The 19,517-nt window shown below is 38.3% G+C and overlaps 1 protein-coding gene across 1 annotated transcript; it reads right to left on the reverse strand.

Annotated features, from left to right (window-relative positions):
* Positions 1-362: 362 nt before the first annotated feature.
* LOC103471915 (regulator of G-protein signaling 1) lies at positions 363-14,535 on the reverse strand. The gene is made up of 6 exons (XM_008421187.2): positions 14,076-14,535; positions 11,261-11,802; positions 7,348-7,397; positions 7,055-7,188; positions 2,963-3,129; positions 363-895 (listed from the first exon to the last, which is right to left on the reverse strand). Exons 2-6 carry the CDS (start codon positions 11,756-11,758, stop codon positions 725-727), a joined length of 1,020 nt encoding a protein of 339 aa, XP_008419409.1. The 5' UTR covers positions 11,759-11,802; positions 14,076-14,535; the 3' UTR covers positions 363-724.
* Between the last annotated feature and the right edge of the window lie 4,982 nt (positions 14,536-19,517).

The raw sequence follows: 19,517 nt of genomic DNA on the forward strand, positions 1-19,517 counted from the left end.
GTAACACTGCTGGTTCATTTTGTTTCAGCACATAACACTCACAAATGACACATAGCCTTGATTCAACTCTAAAGATGACCTACAAATTTATACCGACAGCCAGTGACAGCTGGGTTTAGTCTTTTTGACCTGTGCCCATCTTTTCATGGGATATCATTATGTGAAGGTTATTTATGAGACCTAAATGGGATCAAATTAAAATTGAAAAGCTAAAAGACTAAAAATTTTAACTTTTTGTTTTGTTTCTTTGCCAATGCATTAATTGTAAGGTAATTTATAAAACAACTGCATGATCTCTGCATGTTGTCTCATGGCTTAGATCATAAACTCAGATCTCTGTCATAAGCCAAACCTCTCGCACCCACTAAAAACATTTAGTTTTATTGAATGATCATTCAGTTTTAATGGAAGTCCAGTACATCCATCTGTGATGGTGACAACAGTGGTTAGTCAACATGGACAGTTACAGTATATTACAGTTATCTGAGGACTTGATAAAGGTGAGGCTCTGCTTTAGCCGTGTTGTTGAATGGATCCCAGCTACTTGCAATTTTCTTAGAGTTGGGCAAACCAGGTTTTGCTAATAATTCCTTATTGATCCATCTCAGGCTCAGACAAAAAAGGGATTTCCCCCCTCACCACCCGAGTGCAAAATATTTAGTGTCCGAGACTCAGAAGCAGTGGAGATCACAGAGCCTCTCAGAACGTCAGGTTTGTGAGGCTTCTATTCAGCATCCTTTAGCAGAGATTGGTAGATGCTTGACTCCAGGAAACGTGGGTAACAATCTGTGTCCAGCAAAGAGTAGACGCGTTTCTGTGCTGGGAGCAGAGAGCTGCGAGAAGGAGCCTGCAGCAGCTGGAGAGTCAAATCTCGAGTTTTACTATCCAGGTTTACCTGCAAGAGAACAAACAGTAAATTCATGATCCTTGGTTTAAATGGCAGCTTCACCTTCTAACAAATTCCTTCATTGGTTTAGAACAGTGTTTCTCAACCTTTTTTGGGCTAGCGCCCCCCTAGCTAAAATCCAGGTCCCTCACCGCCCCCCACCAAAGAATTTGTAGGCTACTTTGCACTGACCATTATTTTATAATTAATATTACTATCACTATTGTAGATGTTTTGATTTTTATGCTTGTTTCTGTATTTATCATAAAAAATTATTTCCCAGAGAACAAAAAAGTCATGGGAATAGAAATTATTTTCACAGGTGTCTACAAAAAATGCAATGGACATTCGAGTTAAAATCGGTAGGCCTTGCAGCAGCCAATCAGTGGAAAAAATATATTCTTATTTTGTGCCATTTTCTAGTTGTTAAATCTTCCACAAAATGACCAGATAAAAGATGTTCAACATGCCAGTTTAAACTTTGAACTATTTGCAAAACGACTGAGCTCTGCAACATTAAAACATGGATAGAACTGTAACTACATTAATCATAACTCTTCTTCTCTTCAGTGTTTGTCAGTTTCTGGTGGTGCAGCTCTGTGCTGCCTTCAGGAGAATGGGACATCAGAGTATCATCCATAAAACTTCACCCACATGGCATTTATTGYGCAAACCAGAGCTTTCAGTGGAAAAAAAAAAGTTCCAAGTCCTTTTAATGCCATACAAATATGAGACAGAAACATGGATTATATCTTTATATAGACCTGTCTATTGATTTATAGATTAATAGTTTTACTGGACAGAAATTACAAAGAACAAATCTGGTTCTTAACCAAATCCTAATGAGTCAAATTGAAAGTGTCATGGAGTCATCAGCCTCATGAAATGTCATGAGGCTGATGACTCCATGACACTTTCAACTTTCAACACTGACATGAAAAATATTGAAGAAATAAATCTATCAAATCTAATTAAAAACATAAGTGATAAGTTATTTACTGTTATGGTCTGTAAGATATATTTATTCTCAGTTCCAGATGTGGGCTCAACAAACAGTTCCAGATGTGGGCTCAACAAACCCATGGCACTTCCAACAATATTTTACCTTTTATGTGGAAATAGTGTCTGTTTATTCTTGCCATACTGTCGTCTGTGTTAATTATTGCTCGAAAGGTCTTGCCATACCAGTTTATTCCTCTGTATTTACTTTAGTTTCTTAGTTTATTCTTGCATTTTGTTCTTCATTCATTTCCATTTAGTTTCATTTGATTAGTATTATTCTCTCTTGGTTTATTGCTATGTCCACTTTAGCTTCTTTCCTGTTGCTACATTTGTTTTATCGTTTATTGACGCTCACCATCAGTAATCTCATCACCTGCTGCGCTGCCTAACAGAATCCGACTGTTCAACGTCGGATTCTGTTTTTATGCCATAATTCACATCTAGTTCGTCGCTCCCTTTTATGTCCCGCTTCTCCTGTTTCAGAGTTTTGCGCAATATGAACGTCTTTTTTTTTTTAAGCCCCTAAGGTGCAGGACGGTCGGGAAGCGTATCGATGGGGAAAAGCAGACTGACATAAAGCTTTTAAAAACAACGGAATCAATTTCTGCATTCTGATTATTGAAATTTAAAAGTGCTGTGTTGTTCCATCACCCCCGTTTCATACCGGACGCTTACAGTGTTAACGCTATAAAATGAACGTTCTCTATCGTGGTATCACCCATGGAGGGATTTCTTTATTTAAATGGGTTCATTTTTCAGAGGGACACACAGTGAGGGTGTTGTGATTTTAGCTACCAGTAGCAGGAGAACGGAGCTGCGCCAAGAAGCTAGCAGAAGCTAACAAATACCGAATAGAAGAAGAGCTGCCCCCCTTTTGTAAAAATGTCCGCCAGCGCCACCTCTGAACGCCCCCTGGGGGGCGGTACCGCCCACCTTGAGAACCGCTAGTTTAGAAGAACAACTGAGTCCATAAGAAAACATGTTCTTAAATTCCACTCTTTGGCCATAAAGAAGCTTTACATTGTCGTAACAGCTGCAGCTTCCTCTGAAGGTAGTGTGAAGGCAGTGTGGTACCTCTCGAGGGGAGCCAGGTTGGATGTAGGTGGCACAGATGTGTTTAGCTCTTCTCTGCAAACTGAAGTTGTTGGATGAATGTCTGTATTGTTCACAGGCCAGGTAGAACTGAAGATTCTCCTCACTGAATTCAGAACGCAGGAATGCTCCAAACACTGAAACACCAACTAGCAGCGGGAGAAGAAACATAAATGTATGAGGGGCCGTTAAGGACAAAATTGATGTTTTGCCTCTCACACACTACGAAAGACTCGCGCATACACACTACTAAAATATCACACACGCCCACAAATTTTCTCCCACACGCATACACAAAATCCCAAAATTGCACACACACCACTAACATGTCGCACACGTACACACATTTTATCTTTCTCGCACACATACACTATCAACATCTCGCACACGCACACACAAAATATTACAATTGCGCACATACACTACTAAAAGGTCACACACGCAAACAATTTTTGTTGTCTTAGTCACTAGACTAAGATTGCACATATAAACTAATAAAATATAGACTCATTATTTTGTATGTGAGAGACTCAGTTTTGTATGTGTGAGAGGTGTCACGGAAGAGGCGGGGCATAATTTGGAGATCAGATCGCGCATGCGTCATACCACAGTGAAGTTACCTTCAAGTTGGATATTGGAGCTCCACGGTGCAAGCGGCGTTTAGCTCAAGGCTAATCCGATTTATGAACGCTAATTTCGGCCAGCCATTCTCTATCGCTCCCTCCTCAAGGACTCGTCGGTTCACTTAGGGCTCTACTCCGGCTTTAGAGCCGTTTAGGGGCTTTAGAGCTGGAGTGAGCGGCCTAAGAACCGTGTGCGACATGTTAGTGGTGTGTATGTGCAATTTTGGGATTTTGTGTATGCGTGTGAGACATTTTAGTAGTGTTTATCCGCAATTTGAGTATTTGAGTGTGCGTGAGTCTTCCGTAGTGTGAGAGAGACGAAACATAGATTTTGTCCTAAACGGCCCCTCATATAAGTGGGCGTCAGGTCATGTAACCTCCAGTAGAAAAATCTACTAGAGATAAACCAAGTCAACTGAAGAAAACCCAGACTTTCTGAGAGGAGAGATCTTAATTGAGCAGAATAATGCAGGAAGATGATGGGCGGACTACAACTATGTTGACATGGTGTTGGGCTTATAAATTGTAAAAAAAAAAAAAAAAAAAGTTGTTTATGATTGTAATGTAGCAAAATGTGACAAAGATCAAAGGGAATAGGGCGTAGACTGACCAAAGTGGCTGAAGAGTCTAGGCTGAACTTTTTAGCATAGTAACTTATTTACATATCTGTGATGGAACAAAATGATTTTATTTTATAAATCAAGGTTGACCCAAACCTAAAGTTTAACTGCAATTCAAAGCATTATCTCAGACAAATCTGCTCTGATTCACTGACCTGTTTTCATCCAAGCACAACAGATATTGCTTTAATGGACTTTTCCCACACATATGGGTAATACTAAAACATGAAAAATCAAGTTATAGAATATTCTTTATATACAAAAGAAAAGCATAGATAACAGCAAAGTAAGATTGGGATGTTTTCCCCTTTAATCACAATGATCAGAAGGTTTTCCACAGAGGTGAGAGACTTCCACAGAAGTGCAAAAGTTTTGAGGTAGCTCAAAACTTTTCTTTTGAGTTACCAAGCAAAACTTTTCCATTCCCTTGCAATAAGCAAATATTGCTCAAGGCTAATGTATCATTTTAATGCAACACTTTTAAGGGAATTTTTTGCTTAAAACACAAAAAATTGTGTTTTAAGCAATACATTTAACCAAACCTGTGTTTTGATTTAAATGACGATGCTAATGTTTAAAAAAGTACAAACAAAATTAAGATAACACATATATTCAATAAAAATGAAGATGTGACAGACGTGGTGACAGTTTTACGGAGCCCTTTAGGGGGCATGGGGGGAAAACTTTTCTTTTGGGTTACCTAGCAAAACTTTTGCATTCCCTTGCAATAAGCAAATATTGCTTACTGCAGTATTGCTGGTCTAGTTTGTCACAAATGTCAATTTAAAATGTCAAATATATACACATATAAAGAGCCTAATTGAAAACGTGTTTATTTACGTTTTCAATGAGGTGCAAAAAACTGATTGAAAATCAATTTATTCACTGCATGTTTGTGTAAGGTTGAGATGGAACTGCACATGAAAACAGCCATTCAGACTACCAACACAAAAAAGACACAATCAAAATGCTAGAGATTTTTTGGTATTATCATTTTTGTGATTACTTTAGTTCATATTCAGTCTAATGTTAATTAGTAGTTAATCAACGTTCAGTCTAATGTGAGTCAGTGAATGACGTGCTATGCGAATACTTTTTGATTGCTGTGTAGAATATCTGTGTTCCTGTGAACTGATTGTTCCCTCCGAAGTTCGCCCTCAAGGGAAAGAGCCTGTTTTATTGTTCATCTTTTCTGACTTTGTTTTCCCAAATAAAAGGCCTGCTCAAGCAGAGTGAGGCAGAACGCTCTGTGAACGACTCGGAGGAGCAGTTTGCTGAGCCTTCTCCTTTTGCAAAAGCTTGGTCATAAAATTCCTATACGTTGTCTGTGGTTCTTTTAATGAAGGTTCGAAGGGAAAAAATACCTATCACAAAACTATCAGTTGACTAAGGTAAGGCAAAAGGGAAAAAAAATTGTCCATGTCCCTAAGGGGTTCCATAAATTCCAACAATCACCTTTAAACTCGCTTGTGCATTATTTTTGTTATGCTAAACAACCTGTTTGTGTAATTTACCATAGCAACAGAAACATGTATACTGAACTCTGAAAAAAATGATCAGAGTTCAGCATCTGCCTAATTAATCCATAACTACTTAGACAGAATGCACCTTTTAGCAAAAACTAACTAAAAAATACAATATTAGTGAACATGGAGCAATTACACTTTCAGTCAGATGCTAAGAGTGTGAGAGAGCCAAGCTTTGTAACCAAACTACAAAGCAAGTTTTCAGTCACTTGTTCCTGACTTCTGGCTCTTATGGTGATGAACACAAAGTGGTCAGAGCAGTAATCAGAAGCTTTCCTTCATCTTTTCCCTCACTAAGCTCACTCCACATAAGGAAAGTGGTTGTGCGATACAGGCTCTTTGTTTTCTACAGGGCAGTCTGGGTTGGTTGTTCTAAACCATGTGGCAGTTTGAACTGCTTCTCTTTTGACTGGCAGGTATCCTCACCAATGTGTGCTGTCAGTGTGTGACACATAAAGACACAGTGGTGTGTCCACCATCTGTGTAGTTTACAGAACACATGTAATTCTAACTTTTTCTCACAGTGTGTTATTTTAGTTCTGACCCATTCGCTCCAGCAACTCTGCAGTGCTGCCACCTTACTCTGGAACAAACTGACCCAGGTAAACATCCAGTGGCAGCTTTATCCATCAAGAGTGAAGCAGCCAAATGACCAGTGGTCTCTGTACATCCTCTGCACCAGCAGAAAAGGAAATAGCAGCTTAAAACCAGAGAATGTTAAAGAGGTGGACACAGACTGAAGTTGACAAGTCAGAGCTAGAAGCAACTTTGGAGAGGGATGCATTAATTTATGAGTGCTAGATCACCTGCTACTGATTAACCCTAATTAAGACAATAAAATATTGTAATGGCTTGTATTTTTCTGATATTTATTAGAAAGAATCCAACGGTATCAGCTATTGAGTTTTCTAGATTATTCTGTATCAATTTGGAAATGTTAGGATCACTAAAACCTCAGTAGAAGGTTTTAGTGATACATATTCATCCTGGAAGCTTCAGGCTGCACATTACCTTCCATGGTTGGTTTGTCTGAAATCTAAACTATTGTGCTGAACAGAGCGTCTGAGTCCTAGACTAGAACCACACAGCTCCTCTGATTCCTTGTAAAACAACCGGCTGTGGCCACCTCTGTCTGGTTTGGCCTTTTCCTGCAAGATGTTCTTGTTTATCATGCAGCTCTTAATTTAAGGGAAGCAACAACTTTATCATTCAAAAGATTTCACAGGCTTTCAGAATTAAACTAGTTTTGCAAGTCTGCCTAGATCCTCATCGCCTGCTAGAGCCAATAATGTGTTTGGGACTTACTTTGACTAGACAGCAGGGTGTTCAAAGACTCGGTCCAACTTTTCAGCATATTGTGACTGACCCCCCCCTTGCTCTGATGGCCCACCTGACTCCACTGGCGCATGAAATGCATACGAGACCTCCTCTCTGTCGCACTGTGAGCCGAGGTAAGCAAGGGATTCAGACAGACAAGCATAGATCAAGCAAAAGACAAGAAGCAATACGAGAAATTGCTTCACAATAAAAATTACATTCAGATTACAGATGATGTTAATTATTAGCAGGCGAGAAGAAAAATGAAGCAAGATTCTCACCTGTTTTTCTCTTCTGTATTATACAAGTTTGAGTTTGATGAATGTGGACTCTGAAACAAAACCCATACAATTATTTGAAAATCTTTTGCCACATCCAAATAAAACTTTTACAAATTTTCACAGTGTAGTTTTTACATATGCAACAAAAATAGACAATAATATAGAAATAGCCTTTGCTGTTCTATGAAGGGGAAATACAACTGAAACAGCAACAACTGATATAAAGGTTCACACAAAAAAATTCTTAAAGTATATAAAAAAATTTTTTTTAAAAACATGATTAACAAAAACATCAATAATGGTAATAAAAATAATATACTGTACAAGACAACAACAAAAAAAGTGCAGTTATTAGAAATAAAAACTCGCAACTGAGTCGGATCACTTTTCCAATAATGTACCTAGTGTGTGTTGAAAATTGAAAAAGACAAACTATTTACAACACAATTTTTCACAAAAACCAATGTGCATTAAGAGTAGAGTAAGAACAGAGTAGATGTTTGTGAAAATGCCAGCATGTATGCAGACACATTGATTTTTCTCACTTAAGGGGTTTTAAATCAGTCCACTGATCAAGATAAATTCAGTTCATGACTCAGTGAGTATGCAGATTTGTGTATCTGCACTTGTCGGACAGCTAACATACCGATTGATCCAAGAGTGAATATTTTTAAATTGTGTAGCAAATGTGGGTATGTGGACACTCAATGTATCATTTTAATGTAACACTTTTAAGGGAATGTGAAAGTCTATATGGTCACTGGTAACATAAATCTTTGCCCTAAGATTTATTATAGGCCCATCACAATAACACATTTTGCTAGATGATAAATTGTCCCAGAAGTTATCGCCATAAACGATAATATTGTTTTGAAACAATTTTCAAGGAATATAATGCTATTGCCTTATATTATAATGCCATTTTGTCAATGGCATTTTGGCAAGAAGACTTTCTCAAAGATCAATAAACTTTAAATTCTAATGAACATTTAACACTGGAACTGGAAGACATTTAAATATCCAAAATAAACCAAACAACAGAAACAACTAATGAATTATGGACACAAGACTGTCCTTGTGAAAAAGCCCAGTTGACACCAAAGTACCAGTACCACTTTTGTCATCCAGTTTTTGGTAGAAAGAGAAAAAAGGAGAAAAATAATAAATCAAGTAAATGTTAATTACTAAGCTCTTTTTAATTTAGCATGTGATTCATTGATTTATTTATTGTGATGGGCCTGTACAATGGCCCATCTCAATAAATAAATTAACTCTTCAAAATCAATAAACCATCATGAGACCCCAGTCTCTGCCTGCCAACCAGCCCACAGAGAGCACAGCTAGGCCACAATCGGGTCATTAACTGACCAATGATCTGAAATACATCAGCAAATCTAGAACTAAATGTCTACAAAAGAAAATAATCAAAGTGCATCCCAGTTAAAGTCCAGACCTTAACCAGATGAAGGTAACAAAGATTGGACTTTCAAAGAACTGAAACACATGCACATGATGAAAAGTGAGCCAAAATTCCTTCACAACATAATGAGATTAATAGATCAGATAGGAAACCACTAAAAATAATTCGTCACTAATGAACAACAGAGTCGCTTAGTTCTCATAGAGTAATTATAGTGTTGCTCTTCTGAACACAAAGCTCATAAAACAGAAGCCATGTTTTTATTTCAGTGAGTCCAACACACTGACCTAATCTGTACGGCTTTGCTGTTGCAGTGTTGTCCAACAGTTTGATACATTTCCAGTTAAGACTTATAGAAAAATTATTTATTTTTTAGTTTTAGTAAAAAAAAATTTATTCTGAATTTGTCACGTTCCTCTGTGCATTTACATCTTAATGCTGAAAGTCACTTATTTAGTCATCTCTCATGAAGTTTGTGGTTTTCTTTTGTAAAACTGTTTATTTTAGAGGAAACATCTGTGATAATTAGTTTTTCCTCTCCTCTGTTCTGTGTGCTTGGTTAAAACAATTTTGATTACCCCCCCGTTTGGTAAATGGTCTGTACATGTATAGCACTTTAACTAGTCTGAATGGTTAATGGACTAAACTTAGATGGTGCTTTTCTAGTAAGTCTGACCAATCAAGGCTCTTTACACTCGAGCTACCCATTCACATTCACAAACACACACATTTACACAGTGATATGATCGCTAAGCAATTTGGAGTTACTTGCCTTGACATGTGACAGGAGAAACCTGTCGCATTGATTAGAAGATGACCACAGTACCCACTGAGCTACAGTGGAAGTCACAGCACAATCATCATGCACTCACTGACACATCATCATTCATATCAGAATAAAGCCTTTTTATGGCCATAGTTAGAGGCTAGTTTTTAAAATTGAGTTCTAATAAAACCTAAACATAAAACTACAAGGCAGTGCCACTAGTTTGCATCAGAATGAAATGGTAGCTCTTACTAGGCCTGGCACATTAAATAATCAATTAATCGCATAATAAATTAAAACAATAATTTCTTTCATGATTTATTGTTTCTCTTTCCTGTCTCTCTATCGACCTAGTTTTAATTATCGGCTTTATCGTCTCTTCCTGCCTTTTTTTCCCCTTTCTGTTGATGACACTGAATGAAAAGGCTCACCTCCGGTGCTCTCTACTGACCCTCCCTTCCTATTTTCTTAGTGTAATGTCCAGCTTACACTACACAAGTTGTCGGCCCATTTTCAAAACCTGACAGACCACACCTTAGCCGACAGAAATCCTAGGTATAACGGTTCGATCGGRTTCGATCGTGCTGTGTGGTGTCCAGTCACCTGGGCACAAAATAATGCCTGATTTTAAAATAAAGTAATTTTAAAATCAGGCATTAATCAATGCTTTACTAGAATCTACCTGCAATGTATGTGGCTAGAGTCAGCGTAAAGTCCCGACTGACTGAAAATCATTAACCTATTTATGCCACGTTAACGAAGAACAGTTGAAAACGTACCGGGTTTATCAACGGCGGTAGCAATTTGGCTCCAACTCCTCTCCTTGTCATTTCTATATTCTTTGCACGAAATGTTGAATAAATATTAATGTTGTTTCCACATATCATCTCCAATGTCCGCTGGACTTCATGTTGTGCCGTGTCAGCTGTTTGGGATTCCCTTCGTTATTTCCCCTCAGAAAGCACAGAGGAGAATCCGCGCTTTCTGATTGGCTACCTGTCACATTCAGCGTTAAGCTCCCAGTCGGGAAAAACCCCTGATTTAGATCAGAGCGGCCACGACGATCTAAATCACACTACAGGATGATCGGTTACGAAATCACCAGCGACAATCTTAGATGGGCCAACGATGTAAGATTATCGTAAGGGGAAAATTGGGGCAAAAAAATTGTGTAGTATGAACTGTTGCATTAGGTAGTCGGATGTGCCCGTCTTCTCTATTTAAATCTAGTGATTACTGAAGGGCAATATAGTATACAGACTTCATAATCTGCACTCTTTTGGTTGAATGCAGTATTTATTTCCACTTTGGCTTTATGTTGTTTACTTTTTATTCAAGTACGTTTTTTGTTAATGGAGACTGAGAATCCATTAACACTGGAACCGATTTAGTTTATCAGTTCCAGTGTTATGTGTTCTTTTGAAAATAAAGTGTATCCATCTATGGCAGGAAATTGCATGCATTATTAGTCATTTCCATTAAATCAGTGTCAAAAAGTCTTGAAACAATATTATCGTTTATCACAATAATTTTTTAGACAATCGTCCAGCAAAATTTGTTATCGTGACAGGCCTAACTTCAACATGGTCTCAAACCAACAATATTATCGTTTATCGCAATAACTTCTGGGACAGTTTACCCTCCATCAAAATGTGTTATCACGACAAGCCTAGCTCTTACAAAGTGATAGGAGATGTTAGTGAGTGGAAATGTAGTAAACAACTTACCTTATCAAAGAGACTCTTGATATGTAGCTTAGCAGCTGAGAGTCTGGCCCTGTGATGGTGTTTTTCCTGGGACTTTGACGAGAATTGGTTGGAGGAGACTGATAGAGATGTTTCATGCTGGCCTTCTCTTTCCCCACCATCTATGACGTCCTCTGCCACCGCAGTCAGCTGACTGTCACTGTAAGCCCTGCAGCTTTCATTGATCGCACACACTTTGAGGTGGTCCATCTCTTGCTTCCCGAACACACTCAGGTTCTCGACGCTGACGCTCTGCTCTCTGATCAGTTCCTTCCTCCTGACCTCGCTGGGTGTCTGAGTCGGCTCCTGAATGCTGGGAATCAAGCCAGCTGACCCTGTGTCTAGTTCAGAATTTTTCAAATGAGGTGTGCATGTGACCGATGTTCTCTTGCTTCCATATTCTGACTTCTTCTGCGATAGTTTATCCCATTGTAAGGTATCAAGATCCAGAAGCGATCCTTCAGAGCTGAATCTACGCATGTTTCTCTTTATGACAGGAAACCTAAAACCGTCAGACAGAAGTGCTGCAAAAAGGCAAAAGGCATAAATGAAACATAAAATGAGACACCTGCTGATATTGCTGAAAACAAATGATCATTGAAACTTGTCAAAACATATAATTAGTTAATTTAAATTGGTTCTTTAGTGCTCCCCTTTTCTCATGGTCATGAACATACAGCATAATATTGAACCATAGTAAAAACTAATTACTGGGGTTAATGAGGTGAAAAAGCAATAGAGCAAAGAGAATTTTCATAAATCCTTTAGAACTACACGTACATAAAAAATATTGTGAAAGAAATCAATATTTTTAGCACCATTTAAAAAAGTTAAATTCATATCACACAGATTCCTTTCACATACAATGAAATATTTCATGCTTTTAATTTTGTAAATTTTTGATTATCCTTTACAGATGATAAAGCTCCAAAATTCTGCATCTTGGACAAATACAATATTGTGCACATTTATAGAAAGTTGAGTGAAAGGAAAATATACAGTAGGAAGAGGCGCACCAACAATGGGGCTTGCCACAACCTTGAGAGGATTGTCCAGCAAAATACTAAGTCTGGATTCAGAGCTTAGAGCCACTACGCACAGACAAGTTCTTCACATGGGCCGCTGCATTGATGCAGCAAGTCATGCAAAAGGAGCCCCAGCTAAGCAACAAGTCCATAGATATAAATGTTTTCAGAAGCATATTTATTTTTTATAATATTCAGTTTTTATTGATCTTATGTAAAATTCAAATTTTATAAGGGTTTTCCTTATCAGTAAGCTAAATTACGAGAAACAGAAGCTTGAAATATTTCACTGTGTGGTTTAGAATGATCACACACAATAAAATATTTCAGGCTTCTCATGTGTTGTATAGAAATATAACATGCAAGTTTCACCTTCTGACATCATGACAAAAAATATTGAATTGTTTTACATAATGTAATTTAGATGTATCTGTAGAACCAGCCACCAACAAGTGAGGTGTATGTGATTTAATTTCAAAGTAGCAAAGTTCCTGTTATTTAGCTGGTAAAACACAGATGTCAAGTGAACCCATGGAAAAGTTAAACAGCAGATCAGCTTAGAACTTAATGCGTAAGGTCCGAATTGTGATAAAAATATAAATTTTTATCATTTCCCCTTGTGTTTCCAGTGAGTGAGCGCAGCAGCAGCATACACCTGGCCTCTGGGTCAACATGCCAGCTTCCATAGAAGTTCAGAGGTTCTGGTGCAGAGTCTCACAGAGTACTGTTAGTACTCCTAAAACTACACTAACATCCAGAGTATTTCTGCACACTGTTTCTCTGTGGGACTTCTTGAAATATTGCTGTAAGACATAATCATATAATACTACACTCCTTTTTTAGAAGGTAACTAAGTTAGCTGCAGCTCCTGGACAGGAAGGCAGACACTGTTTACTTAATATAATAGGCTTAAAATTTGGAAAGTCTTCCTTTGTAAAGATACAGTTTAACACTGAAAATAAACTTAATCACTTAACCCAGGAGTCTGTCTTCACCTCTCCTGACTTTATCAAACCTCAAACCCAGTCTTAGTATCAAAGGCTTTTTCAGTCATCTTCACTGAAGTTGCAACCAATTAAACTTCTTTCTTCAGTTAATTTATACAGGTGCTGCATTGGGATACAGGGCTCTTCTGCATAGTTAATTCTCATTGAACGTTTTTTTCATAAAGGCAAATTATTCTTATTTACTAGCCTATTTTTCTCCTAATTAATCAAGTTGGGATTTTTTTATATATCTTGCAAAGCCAGGATATTCAGTAGTTTAATTGCAGTGGTGTTGCTACCTCTTTTAGTTTCCACTGACTAAATACTGAATATTTATATTTATTTTTTGCAATAATGAAAAATTACCGCCGTGCCGCATGAAATATCGTACAAACGCCGTCTATTGCCTTGCCGGATGGAAAATGATGCGGAGTCAGGGAATCAGAACATGGCAGCAACAAATAGAGGCTTGAATAGTCTTTATCATCATTAACTTACAGGGTTATTATTTTTACTTTACAAAAACATGTGTGAAACTTCCGACCAACGTAGTTATGAGGAAGGAAAAGCCTTTTGACCCTCAACTTATTAGGTCGCAGCTGATATTTAGAATCTCGTTCACTTTAACCAAAGTTTGCTGCTGTTCCTGGAACGCCTGAAAAAAAAAGCCACTTTCTGAAACAAAGCTTAAATTTAGTTAGTCAGCACAGCTCTGGACTTGAACCGTATACTCCCTCTTTCGGGTCTACGCATCGCAATCATTCACGAACCTCAGAGTTGATTTACCTTCTTGTGTAGCAGATTAGTAAACTTTCTTTACTGCGAGTTCCATGGACGTAAGGCTGCGAACAGGAACGAGGTTTGAAAATCTCTAAGGAATGAAGTCCTGCTGCTGCCTCCTCTTCCTTCAGAAACCTTTTCCTTTCCTCGCTGACGGCAGGACAGCAGGTTCTCTAAATGTTCCTTGTGAGACTAAATGCTCCTCCTTCCCTCGTCAAGCCTGCTGCCACCACACCTTCACCTCTGTCTCAACTTGTCAGTTGTCTCTCTCACATTCACACACGACTAAAAATATACTGTTAGATAAAGTGTATGCAGGTCGTAACTGGCCATGCTGACAGAAACGCACTCAGGCACAATTTAGACTTCTGCTGACGTCATATGGGTAGAGAGGAAAGTGAGTTCTGTCAGATCAGCATACGCTTAACACGAACTGACGGGTATATGTTACGACCAGTGGCCTTTTCTATGCGTTTTTTTTTGTTTTTTTTTTTGTTTTTTTGTCTGCAATGGCTAATCAGACTGACTTCACTTGGAAGTGGGTGCAGCCCTGTTGTTCTGTGCCACACCCTGAGGCCTACCGTGATTGGGTCATCAATTGCCGGCTCCACCAGTCACTGTTGAAGCCTCCTTTTTAAAACCAAGGACTTCCTGGGAGAAGGCGCGGCTAGTTTCTTGAGACAGCTTGCCACTTTGTAGGGTGTGTGTTGCTGTTATTAACAGTTTATATTTTGTGAGCTTTTCTGATTTGGGTTTTTTTGTACTGCTACTAGAGAGTTGTGGTCTATTTTGGCTTTAATTTTTCACTGCTTCAACAGTTTTGACCCTGTGGGGCAGGGGTACCCAAACTACGGCCCGCGGGCCGGATCCGGCCCGCCTCCACATTTGGTCCGCCCCCCTGAACAATACCAGAGAGCATTCAGATTTTTCATATATTGTATTTTTCAGTTTATATGTGGATTTTTCTTCAACCACCAGGGGGCTCATGAGCAGGAAGTGTGTCCTGTAAACTGTGGGTGTTATTTTTTTTTTTGCATGACGCATTGCTGCCATCTGTTGGACTTTTGGGGAACTGCTCGACTTTTATGTTATGTACTGTTGTTTGCTAGCGGTAGAGCAGATGAACACACGTGTTTGATATGAACGCCGCATTCCAGGTCGAGTTCTTCGAAGCAATGCCTGTAAGTAGCAGCTTATACTTCAAAACGAGCCTTTATGTTAACATATGATAAAATAAGTAACTTGTTTATTGAATTAGTTTTGGAAATGCTACTCAAGATTTGTTGCTTGTTTTGTTTTGTTTTGTTTTTGTTTTGTTTGTTTGACCTGGACGTAAATTCCACCTTGGTTAAGTTTTTTTTTTTTTTTTTTTTTTTTTTTACAGCTCTGTTTGTGGATTTTGTGTTTTATTTAGTACTTATTGGATGTAAGCTTTTACCTTTTTGATTATTAACTTTTTTTCCCTTTTTGTCAGAAACTCAAACAATAAACCTCTAAATTGTTCAAACTTAACATCTAGGTTCCTTTAATGTTACTTCCCTTTCCCCTGGCTGAGCCGGGTCGTAACAGTAGATCTATCAGACAAAGTATACGCTGTCATTACCATGTGACTTTATTTAATCAACAACATAGAATCATGACGTAGATTGTCATACACTTTGCTATTAACAGCTATATGACATCCTGACTTGGCGCTTAAGTAGGTTGAGTTTTACACGGGCGCAGAGGCGGATCTACTGGGGTGGCCGATCGATCGGCACACCTCTACTATTTATTGAATTCAGTCGCCAGCTGGCGTGGCGACTTATGAATTCAATAAATAGTAGAGGTCATAGTCGGCCGATTTCCGTGAAAAAGTGTATGATCGGTGATCGCCAATCACGGTCTCTTGTTGCCGATCACACAAATCGATCACCTGCATCTCATTTTGCAACCTACCTGTGCAACTGGTCTCCTCTTTCCTTCACACTGCGCAAACGCGCAGCAACAAATCCTAAGGGATGTGGAACTATAACCCGTGGCGGAATTTCTCTATTTAAATAGGTTCGTTTTTCAGAGGGATACAAAGTAAGGGTATCGTGATTTTAGAAATTACATGTTTATAAGAGAGATTTTCTGTTGTCCTTCCATGGAAGTGGGCAGCCTTCAAACGGAAATAAAACACTTTTTAATACAAGTTGTTGCTTCACATGATCTTAACATCTAGCTTAACAAATACCAGACAAAGACATATGTACAAAAATACCAGACAACCAGCTGGTGTAACAGGAGAACGGACTAGCCAAGAAGCTACAAACACTGAAGAGCTGCCTAAGCCAAGCAATGTTGCACAGTTTTACAAAGTCTAAACTGGCATAGTTGTGCATTTAGGGTGTAAGCTTCGACCAAACGCCCACGTTGAAACCGCTTTTATAGACGGAGAAAGTGCGCCCTCGCCTGTTGAGAAAGGTGTATTTAACATTAAAGTTACCTTCCCCCAATGGAATATCTATTAGTCAGTCCCAATAGCTGTTTCACTCATGGTTTAGCCGAAATGATTCCTGGGTAAAAATCAAAAGACAAACGCGGCACCCCACCCCTCAACAGTTTCAGTTTCTGCATAATTACTCTGCTCAGTCAGAAACAGCCACTCAGAACTAGCAGTAATCAGCTAGCCGCCATGATATCAGGAAGTTTTCATGCAGTAACTCAGGATTAATTATTTCAATGGATCCTGTATTTGCCTTTGAATGTTAAGTTTTATACTTGATTTTTTTTGGCAATGTTGAGAGGTTTTATTTTGACTCTTTGCATTATTTAGCCGCTTCAGAGCCTCCATATGTTTTCAGTCTGTTAAAGATGGTATTATCAATGGCAGTGATAATACTGCTATTGTACTGCTAATAGCAGTACAATTTGCACAATGCCCGTTTTGCTTTTTCTTGGAAAAAGTTATTAAAAACAAGTTTTTGTCTAAATTAAGGTGAATTTATGGTTCCTTTTTCCACGTGATGTAACCGGTAGTGCTTATGATTAAAAATAATAATAATTATGTGATCTGTATCGGTGATCGGAATCAGAATCGGAATCGGCAGGAAAAAACCTGATTGGCACATCTCTAATAAATAGTTATGGGAAATCGGACATTAAGCGCATGAATCTCCTTTTTCCGACAACATTGAATGCAACACAATGTAACCTGACACCTACTGCTGAGTAACGGGAAGTGCGACAGAAGGCCATAGCGCAAGCAACAAAACTCAGTAGGCTTTTCTCATGGTGGCATGCATTAACAATTCAATTTTTGCTTTTGTTTTTTTTTTAGTTTTTCTGCAGTTCCACATTAAAGTTTGATGCAGCTCTGTTTTCCTGAATGGACAATCTTCATCTCCACTGCAAGTGTAGCAAACAGGCAGCTCTTTTTTTGTAGATTACACCCCACTAAAAAGTTGCATTGGGCCCTTGTTTATATTTTTAATAGTGTAATTCTGTAAAGACAAAATATGTAAACCAGAGCTAGACCACCAGCTCTGATTTACATATCTTGCTAAATTGCGGGTTTGAATATTGCAATACTTTCCTATAACAAAATAGACCTGTAGAAAGAAGGCATAGGCATAGTGTTATGCTCTATATGGAGATGTTCGTTAGCTTTGATTGTATATGTCACATTTTTGTAATTTATCATTGTTTATTAAACTCTGAAAGCTGTGTGGCTTTGTTAATATTCTGTCCTAGAATTCGGTTAGATGTGCCCTTTTTTTGTTGTTGAGCACCTGAGTGGTCTCTGCACGGCCCTGATACCGGGGTTCAGCCCCACTATGAAGGCTAACTGAGATTCCGTAAATCTAAAAAAAATAATTATTCTCCAACATTGACTTAGATTATCTGACACAAGAGCCTACATTAGAAATGAAACAATGTAACATTCATTATGAAACTTATGTGTTATAACATTCACCAGAAAAGTTTCCACAGGTGCTAAAGACTATTATTTATATGTAATTCTTTCACTCTGTCAAAAGTAAGATACATCCCAAAACTTCCGTTTTTGTTTTGAAGGTTTCCTAAAGACACGATGTGAGGAAGAAGTGGGAGATATCTTTAAAGAGAGACGGATTCACTGCAGCACGGATGAATCTTGCATCGGATTTTGGACTCAATCTCAGCTGCTGAATCACTCTGAAGCTAGAACTCGTCAGATGAAAAACATATACATATATTTATATATGTATGTATACACATACATATAAACATGTATCCAATATATATTATTCAGTATTAATCATTTGTCATTAATCATTATTTGTGTTTGTATAGTTATATAAATATGTATTGATCTTACTGAATAATTTATTAAATTATGAATGGCTGTGTGCTTTGTAATATGCTCATCATACATCAATATCAGAATATTCCATTCCTATTCTATTGTTATAGCCACTAAGCATATTAAATATGCTGAACTATGTATTAAAAACATACTTAAAAAATACAATTTATAAATGTAGCTTTGATAGATGTTTGAATATGGTTTCCAGTAACAAAAAAGCGTTTCATGATCGATTAAATGCGTTGATACGTCATTGTGCTGCTAAACACATAACTGTTACGGCCAGTGGCCTTGTGTATGTTTTCTTTTCCTTTTTTTTGTACCATCGGCAGCTTCTAATCAAGTTGACTCCACTTGGAAGTGGATGCCGTCCTGCCTTCCTGTGCCACTCCCTGAGGCCTACAGCGATTGGCTCATCAATTGCCAGCTCCACCAATCCCTGAAGAGGCCTTCCCTTTAAAAACCAAGGACTTCCTGGGAGAAGGCGCGGCTGATTCTTTGTTTAGACCAGGGGTGTCAAACTCCAGTCCTCGAGGGCCGGTGTCCTGCAACTTTTAGAAGTGCCTCTGCTGCACCACACCTGAATAGAATAATTAGGTCATTAGCAAGGCTCTGGAGAACTGAGGAGGTAATTAAGCCATTTGATTCAGGTGTTTTGTACCTGTGGCACATCTAAAAACTGCAGGACAGCGGCCCTTCAGGACTGGAGTTTGACACCCCTGGTTTAGACAGCTTGCCACTTTGGGTGTTTGTTTGACTGCTGTCAACTGACTTTGTAAACTCTGATAGCCCTGATAGCTTTTGTTAGTTTTTGCCAGCTCTTGCTAGCTCGTCTTGTCCCTGTGAGGGATCTTTGAATCTCTGTTAGAGATTTGTAGTTTGTTTTTGTTTAACCTGTATGGAAAGTCAATTTTTGTTTGTTTAAGATATTTGGTTTACAACCCTGATTGTTTTGTGGATTTTCTTATTTAGTACATTTTTGTTGTAAGTCCCTACCTTTTGATTATTGTTAAGTTTTACCTTTTTATTTTTTGTCAAAACCCAAACGATAAACTCCTAAATTGTAAAACCTTACCACCTAGGTTTCTTTAATGTTACTTCCCTTTCCCCTGGCCGAGCCGGGTCGTAACATTAAA

Source organism: Poecilia reticulata, linkage group LG11, assembly GCF_000633615.1.
Source record: "Poecilia reticulata strain Guanapo linkage group LG11, Guppy_female_1.0+MT, whole genome shotgun sequence".
Classification (NCBI taxonomy): Eukaryota; Metazoa; Chordata; class Actinopteri; order Cyprinodontiformes; family Poeciliidae; genus Poecilia; species Poecilia reticulata.